This window comes from Filicampus tigris, chromosome 15 (genome assembly GCF_054856515.1).
Source record: "Filicampus tigris isolate MCC_2025a chromosome 15, RoL_Ftig_1.0, whole genome shotgun sequence".
Lineage (NCBI taxonomy): Eukaryota > Metazoa > Chordata > Actinopteri > Syngnathiformes > Syngnathidae > Filicampus > Filicampus tigris.
In genome coordinates this window covers 385,724-407,500 of record NC_141231.1, presented here as the reverse complement: position 1 = coordinate 407,500, position 21,777 = coordinate 385,724, and the positions used below count along the sequence as shown (strand labels likewise).

The 21,777-nt window shown below is 38.7% G+C and overlaps 1 protein-coding gene and 1 pseudogene across 2 annotated transcripts in view; both read left to right on the top strand.

Annotated features, from left to right (window-relative positions):
- The window catches only part of scai (suppressor of cancer cell invasion), a 97,959-nt gene extending 87,706 nt beyond the window's left edge, over window positions 1–10,253 (top strand). For both annotated transcript variants that reach the window (XM_086052927.1, XM_086052926.1), the window contains exons 15-17: window positions 503–676; window positions 2,771–2,871; window positions 5,208–10,253. In XM_086052927.1, the coding sequence (XP_085909053.1) occupies window positions 503–676; window positions 2,771–2,871; window positions 5,208–5,354 (422 nt within the window). In that variant the 3' untranslated portion in view covers window positions 5,355–10,253. The remainder of the gene's footprint in view (window positions 1–502; window positions 677–2,770; window positions 2,872–5,207) is intronic.
- A 2,656-nt stretch (window positions 10,254–12,909) lies between these two features.
- Window positions 12,910–21,777, top strand: part of LOC147135069 (pleiotropic regulator 1-like) — a 29,001-nt pseudogene continuing 20,133 nt past the window's right edge.

Here is a 21,777-nt window from a genome sequence, read left to right as displayed (position 1 = left end):
CACCGTAGGATTTTAAAACACCAGATGACAATATTTTTAGTGATAAGATTTGTGTGAGTGTTGAAGCTCGTTGATTTTTTTTCTCTCGCCTCGTGGAATGTTTTCAGAACATTTGGTGCAAATAGCACGCGAAAACCAGTGAAGACTCCCACACGATCGATGCGATGTTTGATTAATTAGAGAGTTTAGAGGCCTATTCAATAGAAAGGAGTGCAATGGCATCATTGGATTTTCGTCATCATGCATTTTTTTTCGGATTTGTTGTTTTGACATCATAATTCGGAATATCGGCCCAATAATTATTGGGTAAGAACGATAATTATCGTGCATCCCTACTTGGTTGTCAATACTGAAATGTTATGCACCAAATGCTTGACTCCATAATTTTGAGCTCAGGATTGTCCATCCATCCAACCATGCTCTGCACTGCTTATCCTCACTTGGAAATGTTGATGCATATTCTCATCCATCACCAAAATAAATTGATTGCTTACCTGTTCAGATCAGTCTCAACGTGGGAGTCTCTTCACCTTTTTCCTGTACAGCCCACTCTTGGCTTTCTTCTCTGTGTGTGGCTTACACAGCGTGAGACGAGACCTTTGGCACAGCGCTCAAGAATTTCTTCACAAAGTTAACCATGACATTGGGCAAATGATAACACGATCACAAACAATAGGTAGTATGTCTAATCAACTTTTGTGACTATCGCAATATAATGTATAACATGCTATGATGAGTTTATATGATTTCAGCTTTTTTTTTTTCAACAATGCAGTATACTCGTAATCCATGCTGCAGTTTATCTTTTTTACGTAATATAGTATTACATCCTTCCTACATTTAACAATGTGAGTAAGTTGTTTGGAAAAGGCAATTGTTTTTGTTTTGTTTGTTTGTTTTTATTAACATGTTCCAGTTTTATGTGTTGAAGGCTGGGGTTAGTTTTACTGTGTTCAGTCATTCATATTCCAACTTTTGGTGGCCCTGTTGGTTTGCTAGCATTCCCACAAAGCAAAACAAAAAAATTTTTTTAGAACACCAGAGACCAATAATAGTAATCAATTTTATTTCAAAAATATGTTTTGCTTTTTGAGTAATTGTGAAGTTCTAGGAGTCTGACTTCTGAACTTTTCATGAATAGATGATCCATCCTTTCAACACTTCCTTTGATGCTGACATTATACACACGTGGACAAAATCTTGGTACCCCTCTGTTAATGAAAAAGTAATATTAATATTAAAATAATAATAATAACAACATTTGAAAAAAAAAGAAAATCAACCGATGTTACTTTTGAATTGCGGTTCAACAAAATTATTGAAAAAAAACTCATGAAATAGGCCTGGGCAAAAATGATGGTACACCTAGAAAAGATTAATTGAGAATAACTTGACTACAACTACTACTTACTCTTTAAATAGGCCAAATGACTGCTTACAAGTTTGAAGACACCTGTGATACTAATTAGATCACACAATTTAACATGATTGAACCGATCCCTATGGTCAAATAATGTTCTTTTTTTTTTCCTGGGGTACCATAATTTTTGTCCAGTCCCATTTCTTGACTTTGTTTGTTTTTTAATACTCCATCCTTACAAGCAATGTCTGATTTTCATTGGTTAATTTTCGTGAAATTTGTATTTATTTTCTGTCTTTTGTTAGGGCCAACTGCTGTGAGGTCCCTATGGTTTTGTAGGAATTATTTATTTATTTTCCTTTTTCCTCATTATTATTGTCGAGCACAATTATTCACATTTTGAAAGTCCTAAACATGCACGAAAACTCACCAAACTTTGCACGCATATCGGGCCTGTCGAAAAATGTGATATTTTAAAGTTGTCATTAAAAAAAAGTCTCTATAGCACCCCCTACAGAGGTTTAATGGAGCCCTAACTTGGTACATTTGAATTAGAGCAATGAAAATTGTGAGGAACGTGTAGCACCAAGTCAGTGAAAGCCACATCCTAAAATGTACAGGAAGTGAGTTATAATTTTTTCGAATGACAAATTTTGGCCTATTTTTGCACATTTATCAGTGTAGGTACAATCTGTGTGGCATGCACTGTATATGTGTTGTGACATCACAAGAGGTTCAACAGGGCAAGAGGTCAAGGTTTCAACAAAAGCAAAATGTATTTTCTTTCTCACGTGTCAGTTTAAGGGAACAAAAGTGGACGAATGTGTCAATACAGGTTTGCAAAAATACAAAGGCTCCAACAAAAGTCTGTTCTCAGAATTCAAAAGCAACTTTACTCCACGTTGAGTGAGTTGTTCCTCTTGCTTCTCCCCAGTTCTTTTCTGTTGTCCCCCCACTCTGTCTCTGCTCCTTGATTTTCCCCCTCCTGCCGTCCAGCCACGCCGGCTTTAATCAAGTGGCTTAAGCAGCCACACCTGTTGGGGTTGTGAGGCATGCTGGGAAACATAGTGTCATTTTAGTTTGTGGCACCGGCCTCTGAAATGAAATGTAACATCCTTCTGCTACATGTCCCCTTGTGACGTAAGGACAGGTGTCAAATCAGCTCAAATCACACACACGCACACACAAGTCTATGCTCTCTATGTCGTAGCTGTTGTCCAGCAGAATTATAACATTTAAAATTAAATAAAATTTTACCAATTGAAATAATATAGTGTAATTTGTTTACGTATGTGAATTAAAGAAAGGACCCCAAAAAGAGCTGTCAAGCTTATGACAGCTAATGGGGATCTGAAATAATAAACAATTACTCAATGGTTTTTATCCCCCTTTTTTCTATAATATCTACAGATCAAGCCTTTTTACAATTCTTTGGTGATGAATTTCTTCGACTGCTGCTGATCCGCTTTGTATTTTGTTCAGCGACATTGAGACTACATAAAGTATTTCGGGTAAGTCCTTATACAGTAGTTACTTTTTAAGATTTTCATTCTTGTTGTTAGACCACCATTCAAAACCAATTCCTGATTGCCATCTATTCATTTTCAGTTTACTTTTAATTGCTTCTTAATTATTAACAGAGCTGGGCAGTCCGTCCCAGGGCCGTAACGGTCCGTCCCTCCATCTCGGATGGACGCCCATTTTGGGGACGGGGGTCTGGTGGGACGGTTTGATGGGGATAACTTTTTAGCGGGTCAAGCTTATCAATTCACGAAAAAACAACTATTTACTCAATGTCTGTTCGTTTTATCTTTCAAGAAGGCCTCCAATGGAACACAAGTTGATTGAATTTGGTCGTCTATTTCTTTCAATCTCTGGAATACAGCAATCATACAGAATCAGATCTGGTATGCTTTTCTTACCTTGCGAACACTCATACCCATGAAAGGCGAAGTCAGAAAAGGGCGCGGTCTAAAAATTCAACCCTCACATTTATAATGTTGCCCTGACAATAAGTCTTAACAAAGTTTGGATGCTAGTCTCAACAATAGATTGGATGTCCGCAGGCGTGTGAACTTGTACGTGAATGAATATGTGTGTATGTGCCACATTGGCGCACACAAAATATATTAGACACAAAGGGATTCCATTACTGTTGATATTTAACTGATTATCTGTGATGCCCATAACCGTGTAATGCCATTGCATTATTGTGTAATGCAATTACTGATCAACATATGACTAACATATTGTTTTTTTGCTAACGTATTGGCTAATATAAAGCCATCCATATAGAGTTTGTAATTACAGCCTTACTCTATAGGACAGATCCTTCACCCCCTCTCTGTAAACTCGTTTGACAACACATTTTTATTCTTTGGCTTTTGACCCAAAATGAGCCTGACAATGTAACATTTAGTGCCAGTGATAATTTGCCACCCCCTTTTTTTCAATAGCTAAATGAGCATTTGCCTCAATAAAATAACTTCATTACAATTGCCCGCCAAAAACTTTACCATTGAATATGATCACGTTTTCCGCTAAATGTAAATTATCGCTTTCATGTGACACTTATTATAGTCATTTTGATTTGAGAAGTTTTACATTAAATATTGCTATGTGCTTTATTAAGTTGATCAGATGGTAAACGATTTTGTCAATGGCCATTGACTGTACTTAACTAATATTATGGCATTAAAACAAATATCTACACATTACTACAGGAGAATTGTGGATAACCACAAACAGCAAACACATTCGAATAACTTCTCACCCACGCATATAGGCGCATACTTTAAAGTTGTCATTCATAAACAATGAAAATAAAATTGCTCTGTAGTGCCACCTTAAGAAGAACAACAAAATTCAATCACGTTTGACCTCGGGCTATGAAAATTGACAGGAATGTTTATCACTCCAAGATGTACATTGCAAATTCATGACATTTTAAGATTTACTGTCTTAACTGTTCTGAAACTATCCCCTCCATCTTGTTTTGAGTGTTAAGTACTAGTTAAAGTAAGCGGAATACTCTTACACACTAATCTTTTAAGTAAATACTATTTTTTTTCTCTTTTTTTGTATACATCTAAAAGTTGGTCATTTTACATTTAAATTCAGCCCAAAAAATATCCTTTCTTAAATTAAAAATATTTAGGACACATTCACTTTTTTACCCCTGAAAATAAGAAACAGCTCAAATTTGTAAAAATAATGGGCATCTGATGTTAAAACACAATAAATGGTCCTAGTGTCCCGAACAAACAAAGAAATAAGGCAATAACAAAATGCAAACAGCAGGTCTTTACATATGTAAATCTTCATGGGAAAGTTTTTTTTTTTTTATGGAAATGAATGACATCATTTGACTGCCCTGGAAAATTGTCCCCCAAATTTTTTTTCCAGCCATGATATCAACAAGGTTATATACTGATTTTGAAATTGACTGCGTAATACCATTTACCTACATAGCGTTCAAAGAAATACAACACACTATAAACAATGATTGATGAATGAAATATTTTTATACAAGTTTCAAGGTAGACTGTGTACCATTTGCAAAACCGATAACACTCACCAACTCGTTTTTTTCCAAGTGCTAAAGATATTTTCAAGGGCATCAAGCTATAATAATCATCATTGCGCAGTCGTAAAAACAATGATTGGTCTGATAGAGGATTCAACCTCTAATCTGAATAAAACCCTTATACAGATTATAAACCACAAATAACATCTTCCTAAATGCCTGTACTTCTCCTGAACAGATTAGATAGAAAAAACAAAACAAAACACTACTGTTCCCCTCAAGGTAATAAATTGATGTCTGTTTCTCTTTTTGTACTTGCAGGAGGCACAGAGCTTCCCTGAGTCTTATCCCGAGCTCCCCAAACAAGACATGGTTGAGAACAGCATTCTCCAGAAGCATATTTTGAAGTTGGCAACTCTGCTGGATGTGCATAACATGTTTTGGCATGATTCATTGGAAGCCTACTGATTTAGTTTTTGTTGCCCAGGACCAAATAGCTTGTGTGGAAAAGTCTACACATTCTCTCATATACCACAACCTTGGTAGCATTTTATTCATTTTTCCTATTGTTTATAAAATGATTGTCAAATAACTCATTTTCAACTCAAGTCTATCTTGACAATTGTACACACTGATATGTAGTGCCTCCATCCATTCATTTTGTATAGCGCTTGTAGTCTTTTGGGTTGTGGTGGGTAAGCGAGTGTATGCCGACTAACTTTGGGGGCCCTATTTTCGTGCTGAGTGCAAATCTAGTGCAAAGTTCAGTCCAACTGAATTGAGTTTTCTTTCTTTTGGTATTTTGCTAGACTTTGCTCTGTTAGAACTGGGCATAATGGGGCGTTTGCGGCTTTTTGCGCTGTTGTGGGATGGAAGTAGAATTTCGGCCAATCCTTGCGGCATCATTTGCATTAAATTCAGGGAAAGCCTAGCGCAAACAACGAGTACTTTATAGTTGTTCCTGACATTGCAGGAACAACTATAAAAAAATAAATAAAAAAAAAAATAAAAAAAAAACTTTGGCATCATAAGCCCTCGGGGCTTGGACACGTACAACACTAACAGCTGAGCTAAAAGTCCTGGCCGTCAGCTCGTCAGAATAGCCTTATAGCCACAATGAAATCGGGGGTAGGCATCCGTTATAGATTTTCATATTCAGGAGGAAGGATACGCCCCCTCTATCCCAGTGGGATGCTCCTTCACATTAATCTATTATTGATTGGACGATTAACAGGCACCTAATACATTTACGTTGTAGGGGGAGCACAGACACTGTATCCCCCCCCCCCCACATACATTCACAATAGTGATTTGAGTGCTTTTGAAGAGATTTTTCAAGGTAATGAATGATGATGCAGAGGGATTATTTATGAATGAAATACATGACATCCACCACTCGCCGATTTCTCTGCCTGCTCCTCGATCAATTACACCAAAATCGCGTTACACCACCTGCACTGCAAAATAGACCTACTTTCAGCCCATCTAAAATTTTGTCTACATTTTGTAACCAAATTTGCAGATGTGCTGGGGGGGGGTCGTGGGGTGAGGCAGAAACGGCCAGTGAGGCGTAGCGCGTCTACCAAATAAACAAACACGCCGAACTAAACCATTGCCCCTGTACGAAAATGACGATGTGCCCACTTTTACGCCGAGCGCAGACTACTTACTGTCACCAAATTATCAGGTGCATCCTTAGTGAGGCTGCTTCATGTACCGGCATGCCCAGATGAGTGCAATACAGACCCAAACTTTCTAGACTAGACTTGTGCTGGGATGAAAATGAATTTACATCCGTTTTTACACTGAGCACACGGGAGCCACTCTACCAAAATAGGGCCCCAGGAATGAGGTGGGGACACCCTGGACTGATCGCCATAGAAACACAGGGATGGCATTTATTTGTTTTTAACCATGTGGGAGGTACTGAACTCTAATATACTGAAGTTTAATATGTGCATTCACAAAAAGCTTCATAATTGGAGAATAAAATGTGATATTTTTCATATTCAAAACATACTGTAAATTTACTGCGCAAAATGAACTTTGCATCAGTTGCACAATGTTAAAGAGAAAAACAACAAATGTTAATTTCACACAAATAATAAAATATGTAAAATCGAGGTTAATAATTACTGAGTTAAGCTTTAACTGATCAGCAGTACTTCTCACCAACATCCAGATGTAATATAACACTATCAAGCAATACAATGTTCGATCTTTCCACATTGTTAGCTTTATCCACAAACAGAACATTATCAAAATGGGTTTGCTCTAAGTCAGTATGTACAAAGTAATGATCAATGTTGTCAGTTACTATCATACTTTGTCATACCCACAAGACTCATGGATTATTCACCCATGAGTATTCATGACTATTTATGCACTTCTGTCTGTTACACAATTGTGCAAACCATAAATTCCATTGCTTATTCCTAAATCCTGTAACCATTTCATTTTTAAGATGTCATTGTAACTGCCTTTGGTTAGTTGTTGTTTTCAAGTGTGTATTTATTCATTCAGTCATCCATTTAATTTCCAAACCGCTTATCCTTGAAGAAAGCATATTTTTTTGTCAAGTCAAATTTATTTATATACAACTTGATCACAAAAGAGTTGGAAAGGGCTCTAAACCCAGAAGTTGACAAATATTAATGATATTCCCTGATCTAAACCCCCAAGAAGGTAAGCAAAAGCTCAAAAGCCCCATATGGGGAAAACAGAAGAAAATTTTAGAAGGGACCACAGATCTACGGAATGCACCTTCCAGGATGACCAGCTGCAATGGATGCCGAGTGGGCAACATGAACACATAATGTGGTGCGAGACAATATGAGCTAGAACCGCGTGATAGTCCATTTAAGATGAGGTACTGTAGGAAGACTTCTTCTGTGAAGTGGATCCTGCTCAAAACCTAGGCCAGTCGGTCAGTGCAGAATTCTCCATAGCTACGCCTCCGTGAAGGTGGCCCACCTTGAATCCTTCCCGGACAGTCAGAGCAGAATCCATACAGCAACATCAGATTCAGTCATCATCACCTAGCCCTCTCTCCAAGCAGGGGAGGACGGGGTAGATGAGAAGTAAAACATTGTCCATTCTGAGCTAACGTTTGAAGTACACTGTATTTTGAACATGCGAAAAATTGCAATGATAAATGAAATGACTAATAATGACCAGAACATGGAATATGTTTTGGACTGTGGCAGAAAAATCAGCTATAAAGAGAATCAATATTCTGAAAGCCATATCTCACAGAGCGAGCGCTGAAGTTTTGCAAGTGTGTGCGTACGTAGATTTTTCGTCAGGGTTTGTTCAAGGTCGCAAACGGTCGCAAAGACGTTCGCCAACAATTTAAATGGCAAAACTGATGGCCAATTTAATGGCGAAACTGTTTGCGACCATTAAATCTGTTTGGGAATGTCTGGCGAATGTCTTTCCAACTGTTTGAAACTGTTTACAACACTGAACGAAACCTGAGAAAAAAAACATTTGCTACGTGCGTACACACTTGCAAACCTTCACTGCTCAGTGAGATATGGGTTTCAGGATATAGAGTGAGTGATTGAATACCAGCACTAATAGAAACAATTTAATTATTCCCAAAATTCCGAAACATGTGCTCTTGCAAGAAGCAACATGGTATCTGATTAGAATCTAATAATTTGCCATATTAAAAATTAGGAGAACATATTCATGTTTACTTTATTACCACTGTATCTGTGTACAAATAATGTGTTGTCAAAAGTGTTAGTTGAAATGTGTACAGTTCATTGTTCAAGCGCTGATACCAGGGGCGGACTAGGGAGAAAAAATGGCCCGGGAGTCGGAATCATCGACAGACTGGCCCAGTTCATGTGCACCATTTGTGAGTGTGTTTTTTTATTTATATATACACACACACACACACACACAACCATTTTTAGAAACACACACACAACCATTTTTAGAAACACATAACGGACTTAGCGACTATTTCGCCTCTGTTTGTGACTCACTCAACCGCCTGCCCTGAGGCAGCATACAAATGTGACGTCACAGTGGAAGGTCTATTAGAATCCATCCATTATCTGTACCGCTTCTCCTCACAAGGGTCGCGGGGCGTGCTGGAGCCTATCCCAGCTGTCTTTGGGCAGTAGGCGGGGGACACCCTGAACTGGTTGCCAGCCAATCGCAGGGCACACAGAGACAAACATCCGCACTCACAATCACACCTAGGGGCAATTTAGAGTATCCAATCAACTTACCATGCATGTTTTTGGGATGTGGGAGGAAACCGGAGTGCCCGGAGAAAACCCACGCAGGCACGGGAGAACATGCAAACTCCACACAGGGAGGCCGGAGCCGGGATCGAACCCACGACCTCTGAACTGTGAGGCGGACGTGCTAACCAGTCGACCACTATTAGAATCACTGAATATATTTTAGTTTAAATGTTGCACCTTGCTTTATTACAAATGCACATTTATTATGTGAATATCCAGCCCATGTCTCACTCACCAGCACAAAGAGCTAAGAAAATACTAGTTTGTTTATTCAACACATGTATTCTGTGTGTATATGTTACTACAGATACTTCACAAGTGATGATTTCAATCTAAATAATTTTATCTTATCTATATCTATAATTTTTCATCCAAGTGAGTATGCAATTCTTTAGAATTACAAGGAAAATTGCACTTATACGGTAATCCCCTGTTTATCGCGGTTAATGGGGACCAGAACCCCCCGCAATAGATGAAAAATTGTGAAGTAGAGGTTGACTTATTGTTATTATTATTATTTTCTAAAATGTTATTATTTTTTTAGGTTTTATTTTGGAGGGATTTACGCCGTTGCGAAACCCCCTATGTTGTTCCCACCCTTCTAAATACTTATGACACAAGTTTAAAGCAGCACTGGGCCGCTTTACGTACTCATAGGCCCCGGGCTAACCATCAAATATATGCCCCCTCTCCGAGTCTAAAGCCCCTTTCCCAAATTAGGGGCGAACATTTCCAACTGTTGGCGAGGGTAGAAAAATGCATGTTCATGTCAGGGTTCGTTCAAGGTCGTAAATGGCGAGTCACAATTGATAATTTCGTATGTTTCCGACCTCATATGTTGTTCATTAAAATTAAATGTGTTACTACAAAAGTTTGTCATTATTATTTGTATGGAAATATTTACATTTTTATTTATTAAACAAATGTTTGGGATTTTAACTTCCTGTTGTGGTCATTCAGATTCGCGCAAGTCACAATTGATCATTTCTTATGTTTCCGACCTCATGTTGTCCATTAAAATGAAATTTCATAGTTCAAAAATGTCATCATTATTTGTATGAAAATGTTTACGTTTTTATTTATTAAACAGATGTTTGGGCCTTTTTCCTGTTGTGATCATTTACTAACAATGTTCATGGTCATAAAAAAACAAAACAAAACACAAAACGCTATGTTGCTTAAGCTGCACAATCTCGCCCAGGGAAAAGTCCCCCCCCCCCCCACTCCATTGGGTCAGCAGGGTTAGGCCCTGTCTACACATTTTGAAAACGCTGGATATAAGCCTGCGGTTAGCCCTATCATCCACACGTCCCCGGAGTTTTTTCAATGAAAACGCAAAACTGGCCGGACTGGAGATTTGCGGATATCTCCGGATATCTCCGATCCGCGTTTTGCTGTGGACAGTTGGACCCGGAGATTTACGTCGTCACCGTGCGACAATACTTTGACGTCATTGTGCGACTTGTGTTTTCATGCGAGTCAACATGGATTCTCGCGGCGCTGCTTTGGTTATAGCCATTCTCGATGCGCTTTTTGCTTACTTATTTGTCCGCAACCTGCTTCTCTGTGAAAGGTTTAAAAGCAATTCTTACCTCTTGTCGGTTCTCCCGAACGAGTTTGGCGCCGTGTTTTTGGTTTCGTAGAAGTGACGTCAAAGGACGGAAGTTCCGAATGGACAGTATTTGACTAACTACTGCCGCCTAGAGGCTTGGCTTGCGTTTGATAACGCACTTCTGCAGTTACGTGTGGATGCGTTTTTTTAATGTGTATCCCAACACAGGTGGGCGGGGGGATATACGGATGTTAAAAAAACCGGCTACGTGTAGACAAGGCCTTAGAGACCTGACTACAATTTGCAATTCAAAGGTCCAGTCAATCACCACTAGCCTTCATCATCACTAGCCCCACACATATGTAAATTCTGCATACTTGTTTGCAAGACACAAGGTGACCAGTCGCTTGCAAAGCTTCCTCATTTTGACATCAGAATGCCGTGCGTGACTGTTTGTCTAAATGCTTCGGCATTGCTGAAATCACGTCCATGAGTTGATGCAATATTTACGCTTGATTTAGCAAGGAACTCATTTGGAATGTAGACGGGCACATTCGCTGCTATTTCAGACTTTTGGGGGAGCTTTGTTCACAACTGTGTGCTGTCGTAAAACCCAGGACAGCACATAACGGTTGACGAACAGTTATTTCCAACAAAGGTATCCTTTGTCGATATCCTTTTCTGCAATAGATTGCATCTAAAATTGCATTTAAAACTAATTTAATGCTGAATGATGTTAACAAGCCTTCATCTCTCCCGCACACCATTTTGAATGAGGATGGACTCCCGCCACCAAAGAGTGAGGTTGCTCACGAAGTATACGTCACAACAAAAAAACACATTTGATTGCACGGTTTATTTTGAATTGGGGGCTTATCCTATTCCACGGTTGAGGGCTGGTTATACTAACAATGGTAGGTTTGCAAATACAAGGGCATCGGCCCCTTTGGCAGAATCAGTCACAAACTACAGGAGACCATCCCCCCAAACAGAGAACAATAAGGGACTGGCTGACAACCTAAACACATTCCACTGCAGATTTGAAAAGGATATCCTCACACCGTCTTTCTGCCCACCCCCACTAATAACCATCTGAGTCACACAAATATTTGCAAGCAGTCAGTTTAACACTAATTATGTCCAAGATTTTACAGGACTTTTGGACTATTCCATTGGTGCCAAGGGAATGGTCAGAAAGACAAATTTGCAAATGTGACACTGTTGGCTACAAGTAGCACCTCTATATGTAAATGTTGCCATTGGTTGATGAATAGTGGGGTAAGGGGAATGGAAACGTTCAGTTGTAAATGTGGCCATTACCTCAGGATAGAAACAGAGATAGTAATTGCCTATGGGTTAGTCCGCCTATCATTTTAAACAGGCTTCTGCGTTTCCGTCTCCAAACTTTGACTGACTTCCACTTGCACCTGCCAAGCGATATTTGAAATGAAATACTCACTGTGGAAGCCTCACCGTGGATGTACTGTAGACAATAGATGATGACATAGACAGAAAAAGAATGGGCTGCCGACTATGCTTAATATGTTTAGTTTTTTAAGGTTCCGTCTACAAAACGTTTATCGCCTACAAAATGGGCGTCCGTCATAGGCAGATAGATGGACCGGTCCATCATATAGGCGGAATGCCCAGCTCTGACCGATAGCCGATGTATGGGGATTCTTTGTCACCAATTGCATCAAATCCTACATCGCTGGTCGATAAATCACTATTGATGAAAATCTGTACTCGTCAAAGACCCACTGCTGTTTCCTGCAGTACCACGCAACAAAACTAGACAAGTTTGGCATTAAATTTTGGGTGGCTTGTGATTTGAAATCAAAGTACATTTGCAATGTCCTACCATATATTGGCAAGGATCCCACTCATCCAAGTAGAGAGAAACTGTCTGGAGTATGTGGTGGTGAGACTGATGGAACCATTCCTGAACAAGGGCAGCTTTCACCACGGACAATTTTTTCACACCGCATCAAAACCACCATCCTTGCACAGTCAACAAGATTTGCCGGGAAATTCCTCCGTCAGCTGGACAGACGGACTGCAGTGAATACACCATTCAGGTATGTTGTCGGTCTTGTTTTCCATCAACACCTCTAAGTGTGTCATTATGTGGAAATTCCCTATGAAAATCGTTTAATTGAAATAAAAACAATTTCTTATTCATCAGGTGTTTTCAACCACTGATGCCACGATGACCGCATATGCACCGAAAAGGAAGAAGACCATCTTCATACTCAACAGCATGCACAGCGGGACTGAGGATGACCGCGAAAGGAAGCCAAACACTGTCACCTTCTACGACACCACGAAGTGCGGTGCGGACATGATGCACGAGAGGGTGTGAGAGTACAGTGTGCGTGCAGGAACCCACTATAGCAGTGTTTTTCAAACTGGTGTGCCGTGAGATATTGTTAGGCGTGCCGTGGGAAATTGTCTAATTTGTGTGCCTGTGCGGTCTAGCGCCTGGCAGCGCAATCATTTCTTTGCTACATTGTAGCACTCTTCCATACCAGCAGGTGGCAGCAGCAACAGGTAGCTAATTGTCTTTTAGAGACTGTGAGGCTGTGAGCCTCGGCTGTACTGGACAGCGTCTTCGGAGTCCCCCGTCGTCACAACGGTCGGCCGCCCTCGACATTGGAGCTCCTCCTCGACGTTCGGCAGCAGGTGCACCCGCTCACTCGCCGGCGGAGAAAAGTTTACCCGCCTCTCTCCTCCATTAACCGCGGCAACGTTGACCAGAACATTTTACTAGTATTAATTTGGGCGCCCAACTAAATTTGTTTGTCATTAATAATCACTTGTTAGTAAATTCTAATTGTTAATTTGGTTCCCTCTCACTCTCTCTACACCTCATTTGAATTTGGTACAAGTAATTAAGTAGTTAAGGCATCCGCCAAACCCCTAAAGCGAAATTCCTCTAAGCTCCAGCACAAGGCCCATGTTTCACACTAAGTATCAGTATGAAACATTATAAAATACTTTTTTCTTTGTGTTTATTTAATTCCTATTCAAGATGTTATAATATAACGTCACTCTTCAAAGTTAAAAAATGCTTATATAAAAAAGTTTTTTTTACCCAATTTCAGCTGATGGTGTGCCGCGGGATTTTTGCAATGAAATAAATGTGCCTTGACTCAAAAAAGTTAGAAAAACACTGCACTATAGGCAGCACTGAATGCACATGTGGTGTATCAAGAATGCACACTCTCCCGGTGGACCTCGCAGGAAAGCTGCATGCAATCCCCAAATTATTTAAAAAAAAAAAGATATATATATATATATATATATATATATATATATATATATATATATCAATCGGCAACTAAATCATGTGTTATAGTAGTACATACATTTACAGTCAAAATCAATAAAATAATGATCTTATGTGGTGCTTGTTGACATAATTCCCCCATGGAATAAAAAAGGCGACTTCCGGGTTGCCTTTTGCTCCAAACCAGCTGTATTTTATAACAGCACGACACACAAGAGCAAGAGCCGCACGGGACAATCTCAGCGGTCCACCAACTGTTTCTCATTCATCTGACATCATAATAATAATGTATTTTGTAGCACCTGGTTCAGGAAGGAACCAGGGCACAATTGCAATGTGACAATCATTAGGCTAGTCAACAAGAAGACAGGAGACTGAGATTTTGCTTTAGATATGTATTAAAAAAAAACACGTAAGTGACAATACACCAATTGTTGGACATATATATACAGTGCATAGAATACAATATACAATAGATAATATAAATTTAATCAGCGCATAATTCTAATTCGTCGACTATAGTTCAATCCACTCAAGGTAAAATCGGACGGGAAGTCCAACTTGCATTCCCCGCTGACCCCACGGATCCTTCCATGGCTTCCCCACAGTTCTATGACCCACGTCTGGGTCTGAGATGCTGAGTCCAGGCAGAAAGTGTGAAGGAAAATGAGTTATGGTAAAAGTTGGATTTTTCTAGTGTAACTGAATAATATGTGGATCCTCTGTGCTGTAAAATAACCACATACCAAATGCATACATTTTATGCATTTCCACTGGTCAATTCCATTATGATTTGATTCCCCCCACAAAAAAAGATATAGTTTCTTTTTTTATATACAGTATATACCTTCAACATTCTGTTGTGATTGGTTTTAATATTGTCTCTCTGCTCCTAAACAAAGTCATTACAGATAATTGAAGACTAACAAAATAATTCACACTTACATCGTGAACAAAAACAAGGCATGCTTGTTAACCCAACAAAATGAAAACATTACTTTGAAAATGAGAATTTATTGAAGGTACCTCTATAAATTCAACTATATCTCCCGCCAAAATGTCCCATGTTTCTGTCTATCAATTAATATGAGCCATGAGCTCTCAGGGGACATTCATTCATTGTCCTCGTCTGAGAAAGTCTGGCACCACAGCAAGATAGTCATGAAACAAAACAAAACCTTAACCGTAACGTAACGCAATGCATTCGTAACATAGCATAGCATAGCATAGAGCCCTTGATTGTATAAAGATTTCTGTCAATCAATAGGTACTAGACACCCTGACATCGAGGAAAAGAGAAGGAAGATAAGTATAAAAAAAATATAATAACAACAGTTACTGCTAAAACAAATACAAATAAAAATCAAAATAATAGTAACAACAACAACAAGCAAATATTAGCCAAAGCACACTTAAAAAGTCTTCCATGCTCAAAAGATAGTGCGAAGAAGTCTAAGACTCATTAAATTCCACACCTTCTCCATTTTTTCTTAATTTATATCCCTATTCTTCATGTGTGGTGAAAATTACTAAAGATATTAACAAAAATTAACCCCTACATACAACAAATACTTCATATATATATATATATATACATATATATATATATATATATGTATATACACACACACACACATCAGATCCACTTAGACAAGGTCCGGAACGCATCACCCTAAAATAACAAAACACCTGAACCAAACTCATAGTAAATTATTGAAGTACAAATTAGCAATACTCTTAAACGCCTAGTGACTCTCTCTCACTCGCGTCACCTCTGTATTCCCTGAATATATAACATTTATATTTCATTTTAAAATCGATTTGTGTGAAAAAATTAAGGTAATGTTGATATGTAGCTCATAAAAGAAGTAATTAATTGTGTAATTGAACCATTTTGCTGTATTTGCAACCAATCCTTTTTAACAGGTATTTTTTCCTGATAAAATGAAAATAGCAAAGGTGATTTGAATTTATAAAAATGGTTAAAAGCCCATTGTGTCCAATTATAGACCGGTTTCTTTTTTACCTAAATTTTGTAAACTACTTGAAAAATTTATAGAAAGACGATGTTTTTGTTGAAAAATATAATTAAGTAAATGACCACCAGTCTGGCTTCAGAAATAAGAAAATATGGCTATATCAATTAATAAAACCCTATGCTGTGGGTGTATTTATTGATTTATTTAATATTTTATACTATTCATCACTCATTACTTCCGCAGGGTTGTCAACAATCTGGCATAATCAGTGTTCCACTTAAGGTTTCAATATGTTGCAGCAACCCTTGCAACCCCAAAGAGCCTGATGCCTAAGGTGTCTTTTTATTTTAGTCGCAGCAGAATCATTGTCATCAGGTTCACCATAGCACCGTGAAAACTGTGTGCCAGGATAAACAAAACAAGAAAGTCACCCTCCAGCCCTCAAAGGACAATCATAATTTGTGCATCAATATTAAAACATCAAACAAACACTCATTTACACATAATATTCCATATACTCTAATACAAAATCACAAGTACAAATACAATATTTCAAACCAATCAAAGGAAATTAACAAGCATGCCTCACTGCGCTCACCAAAGATGCTTAATGTTAAATCATCTTCCCTTCTGTTTAACACAGGCGTCAAGGTCCCTTTTTGTGTGCAAAAGAAGCATAGGTCAAGCTAGACCCTGGAGATCAAACTTTGTGGCTCAAGCTCACACAAAGCACCTTCCTAATTACTCGCACCTTTTGTGGCTACCTTTATAGGTCTCCCCCTTGGGGAGCTATGGTGTCACTCAAAGGACACTCTTCATTAGATTTTTATCAATCAAATCAAATGTATGGTGTATGGTGATACGCAGTCTACCTCTGACATATTGTGCTCAAGTGTGGGGAAATGTCGATAAAACACAGGTGTCAAACTCAAGGCCCGGGGACATTCATTTAAAACGTTTTTTTTATTTGAAATATGAAAAGTGAGGCCGAATATAAAATGCAGATGTGTTTCAGTTTTAGATGTGAAATTATGGAATGGACATGATGATGTGTTAAAGCGGTTGTAGTTTTTCGTTGGGGTTTAAGAAAAATATAAAATGTAAAATAATTCATGTTTATAGTGCTATATAGGTAATATGTAGAACAGTTAGAGATAATGTGAGTGTATATTAATTTAATAAATTCTAGGTGTTTTACGGAACAGTGCAGGATAGATCACTATAAGCCTGGCGCTTCAGTTTATTCCTTTTTTTTAACGTGCACTGTAAGAAACAAGAAGTTCAGTTTACTTAAAAAATATATTTACGTGGGAACTTGTTGTCTCACAAATAATGAGTAAACTTAACTTGAACTCTTTATGTTCAAGCAAGCTGTTAATATTGGCGGTACAGTACTACCACCACTTAATTATTTTGAATCTCTAATTATAGTGCTAAATGGGTATAACGGCTGTCGCTTGTATAGCGTTTATCTACCTTTGGTACTCAGAAGTGCTTCACAGTGTACCTCATTTATCTACTGATGACACAGCATCAGGAGCCACTGGGGGTTCAATATCTTGCTCAAGGGTACTTCACTATGGTCACAATGGCTGGGGATTGAACCAACAACCTCTGGGTTGCGAGACGATCACTCCGCCGCAGTGCTTATGTATTCGTTTTGAGTCTGCAATACTAACTTTGAATTAATGACAGTTTGATACTAAACTCTTTGTGGTGTGCAGTTGAGTGTGCAATACTTGAACTTTATTCCTTTTAGTGTTAAATATGTTTTTTGAAGTTGCACCTTATGTATAGTAGGTCCTATTTGATTGCCATGCAGTAAAAATATATAAGAAACATGTGAGACTGCAAAACATTATCTCCTCCTACAAACACACAGATTAACAGTCGAGATGTTGTGTCCACATTATCAAAAATAAAATAGAATGAAGGGAGGTGCAACCATACAATCAAGCTAGCAATCAACGTCTTAACATTTTCCCGCTGCACACGAGCCTGTGTGCATGTTCGAATAATGAAGGAAATTGGTGGAGGAAATCTTTAAAGAAACAATGACAAATGTTTAAATGACCGGAAAGGGATAGAAAAAAAGCTGAGAAGGCCAGAGTTTCCATGTACTAAAACTAGTATTTTATGATTTTATTTTCAATAAACTGCACTGGTTTATATAAAAAGTATACAATTAATTTTATTTTTATATATATTTTTTAAAACTGTTATAGCAACAAGGATATATTGGTTATTGTATACAATCAATGTTTTGTAGTATCAGGAAAACAACAAGAACTGTTATGTTTTCGCTACGAAAAAATCCAGAAGTTCTAAATACTTAATTTGTTTAAAACATGTAAACTCAAGACAACTGAGAAAATTAATTTCTTTATCACAAAATATTAACGTGAATACATATTAAGATCAGTGTTCAGAACAAGTTGCCAACAAGTGTGTAAGTTCAACACGATACTTCTGAGTAATATAAATGTTTGTTTACAATGCGCTGCTGAAGGCCTCTGTGCACTGATGAATTCTGTGTTGTTGTCGTAATCCCCCTTTTAAAATCCAAGTTGGACTGCCGTTACAATTGTGCAGTGAAATATAGAAAGTACAACATACTGTACAACACTTGGTTTCCCAAGAACCCAAATCACAGCAAATTCGACAACCAGTGTTTTCAATCTCATTTAAGCAAACTAAATAAGCAGGTCAACAAGCATTAAAAACAATATTAACTGAACATAAACCAGGGATGGCATATTGAACTATTTATAAAGAATGGAGGACGATGGCAAAGACACTTACCTTACATCTACAACTGAAAAACAAGCTACTTGGCAATGTTGAATAAAACTCCATCACGCTTGTTCTTAAACTTCAAATATCAGGTTAACAGATTCCAAAACAGTCCAATACAATGTACTTGAACAACAGACTCTCTCCTGTTGTGCAATGATTTACTTTTAATACAATAGGATGTCCGCTGATAGTGTAGTGGTACACACGCCTGAGTTGTGTGCGGGCAGCGTGGGATCGATTCCCGCTCAGTGACAGTGTCTATGTGTGCCCTGCGACTGGCTGGCGACCAGTTCGGGGTGTAGTCTGCCTTCGCCCATTGACGGCTGGGATAGGCTCCAGCAACTCCCCGCGACCCTGTATAGGATAAGCGGTTTGGAAGATGATGACAATAGGATGTCATGCTCAAATACTCACATTCGTCCCTACGCCACTGTCAGGTTCATCAGATAGACATTTATGAAAACCACACAAAATAAGGAGATGAAGACACTCTCTTTGAATTTCAAAGCTTGCAAGGGGGACGGAGAAGAACTGAACAATACAATTCTTATAGGCGTTCTAAAAAAGTCTCTCCGTCTCCCTTCTCCCTACATACATGGGTGTTCCAACCCTAAAGGATGGGGTGAGCAAAAGGGCAGTTGAAACATCTTGTACTTGTCTGTCTATGTGTCTGCATGTAGGTGGAAAATTACTCAATACTTGTGTGGTAAGACATGAGTAGAGAAATCGACAACGTAGGAGGAAATTTCAGCAATCACCTTCATATTAGCAAATGTTAGCTTGACTTCTCCTGACCTCCTTGCGATTAGGTTATGAAAGCATCATGAGCAGTATGATTATCAAATGATAGTAATTATTATATGAATAATTACTCCCACAGCCACATAAATCAGTACATCAAAGAGCCTCTGCTAGTACAACCAAGCTCCTGCGATTACCCTAAATTACCAATAAGTGTCAAATATCAAAGCTACTCATCTATCAATACAGTACAACACAATTCTATTTATATATAGCAGATTTCAAAACAGCTAGAGCTGTAACAAAGCACTTTACGTACAAACCACAAAATAGCCATAATACAACAAAATGGAATCAATAAATTAACATAAAACACAATAGACACCAGAAAACAGCTGAAAATCTGTCGGTCTCAGGTCGGATCAAAAGCCAGAGAATAGAAATATGACTTCAACCGGGTTTTAAAGGTGGGCAGGGAGGGGGCTTGCCTAATATCCAACGGGGGGTCATTCCAAAGGGAAGGACCAGCAGCCGAAAAGGTTCGACCCCCTCTGAGGCTCCTCTTTGTCCTCGGCACCTCGAGCAGCGCCTGGTCCGCAGGCCTCAGGCTGTGGGAAGGTGCATAGGAGTGGGGGAGCCCAGAGAGGTACGCCGGGGCGAGGCGATTCAATAATTTATAGAAAAATAGGAGAATCTTAAATTAAATACCATTATGCTTTACATAAAAGGTTTTGAATCCTTGGATAGTCCACTATTTATCTCCCCCTTATGTCCACCAAAGTCTCAAATTATAGGTCCATACTTGCTCGCACACACATCAGGAGGGAGAGAGCGAGAGAGAGAGAGAGAGAGATAAAGCGGTGAAGGGATAAGCAAAAGAAATAAAATAAAAACTAGAAATGATTTTAGTAATTTAAGTGGGTGAGGGATGTTTAAACAAATCTATCTATGGATATAATGAATACCTAAAATTTACCAGGTCTTATCAGGAGATATGAGTAATGGGTGCGTATGTTAACTGGAATAAAAGTCACAGATCACACATCAATCTTACAGAGAATCTGCAGAATCCAATTAAGGCTCATTGATTGCTTACGGGGAACATAAATCCCTTTATTTACGCCAATTAAATCCCCCTCAAAAAATTAGCTTCATCCAACACAATATGAAAAGTCAACTTAATGACATACAACTTAGTGGGCAGCAAGAAAAGAAGGAAAAAAGTTGTAGACCAAACAAACGGCCCTTCTTATCAGATGAAGGGAGCAGAGACTCAGAGAGTTTGAGTATTGGGGAGGAAAAAAAAAAGACACGCTTGGCTTATAAACCACACACTAGTTGCATGACTTTGCATGTACAGCATAACCAGTCACACACACTTCTCTCACTAAGACTCCCTTTCAAAAGCTTTCCCCCATTAACTCACTCACTACCATTGACACATTTATTTGTCTTTTCACAGTCCAGCCAATCAATACCAGGAACTTATTGATATTTATTTTTTCAAATATTTTTTCAAAGGTTAGGGTAAAAGAGGGTCTGAAAATGTCTGGCAGTGAATGAGTTAAAAGTGCAGGCATTCATGCTTACACCACCATCTGCTTTAAACTCTGCTAGATTTTAACGTAATTTGTTTTTCCCCCGTTACCGTAACACTTTGGGATGTTCCCCCGTGACAAATGAAACATATAATTTTTATCTAACCATCCCTCCGTCTAACAGCAAGGCCCCCTCATTTTATTTCCTTTCTCCTTTTATCACCCCTCCTTTTTACAGCTGTCTCGAACACACAACAGTCAAGCTCATAGGATCGCCGCAATGTAGACCAAACATTTCAAGGTGTGAAGTTCCACGTCTCCTCACCTCAATCTGACACTCAAAATTCAAAACTTAAGAAAAAGTGCTTCGTCTCCACGCTAGTTGACAATAGACAGTAGAAAAATCACACAATCCACAGAAAAGTCATCATCATCAAATGCTCATATGAGGCGATTACAACATAATGCGTACAGAACCAAATAAATACCATCAAATGACACTCAAAAAGCATGCGCAATCCGCTCGAAAAAGCAACTCAAAATAAGCAATTTAACGCATGGCAGTTTACAAACAAGCTTACAATTATTGACAAAAGCATATAAATTTCCACAACAAAACGTATTGATAATAGCTGGCGACCCGGACGATCCCCGATCGCCCTATCTCCCTATGGGGTCGCTCGCACACACTGCTAATCAGCTGTGCATCCCTCAGAGGCCCTCAGCGGCACTCT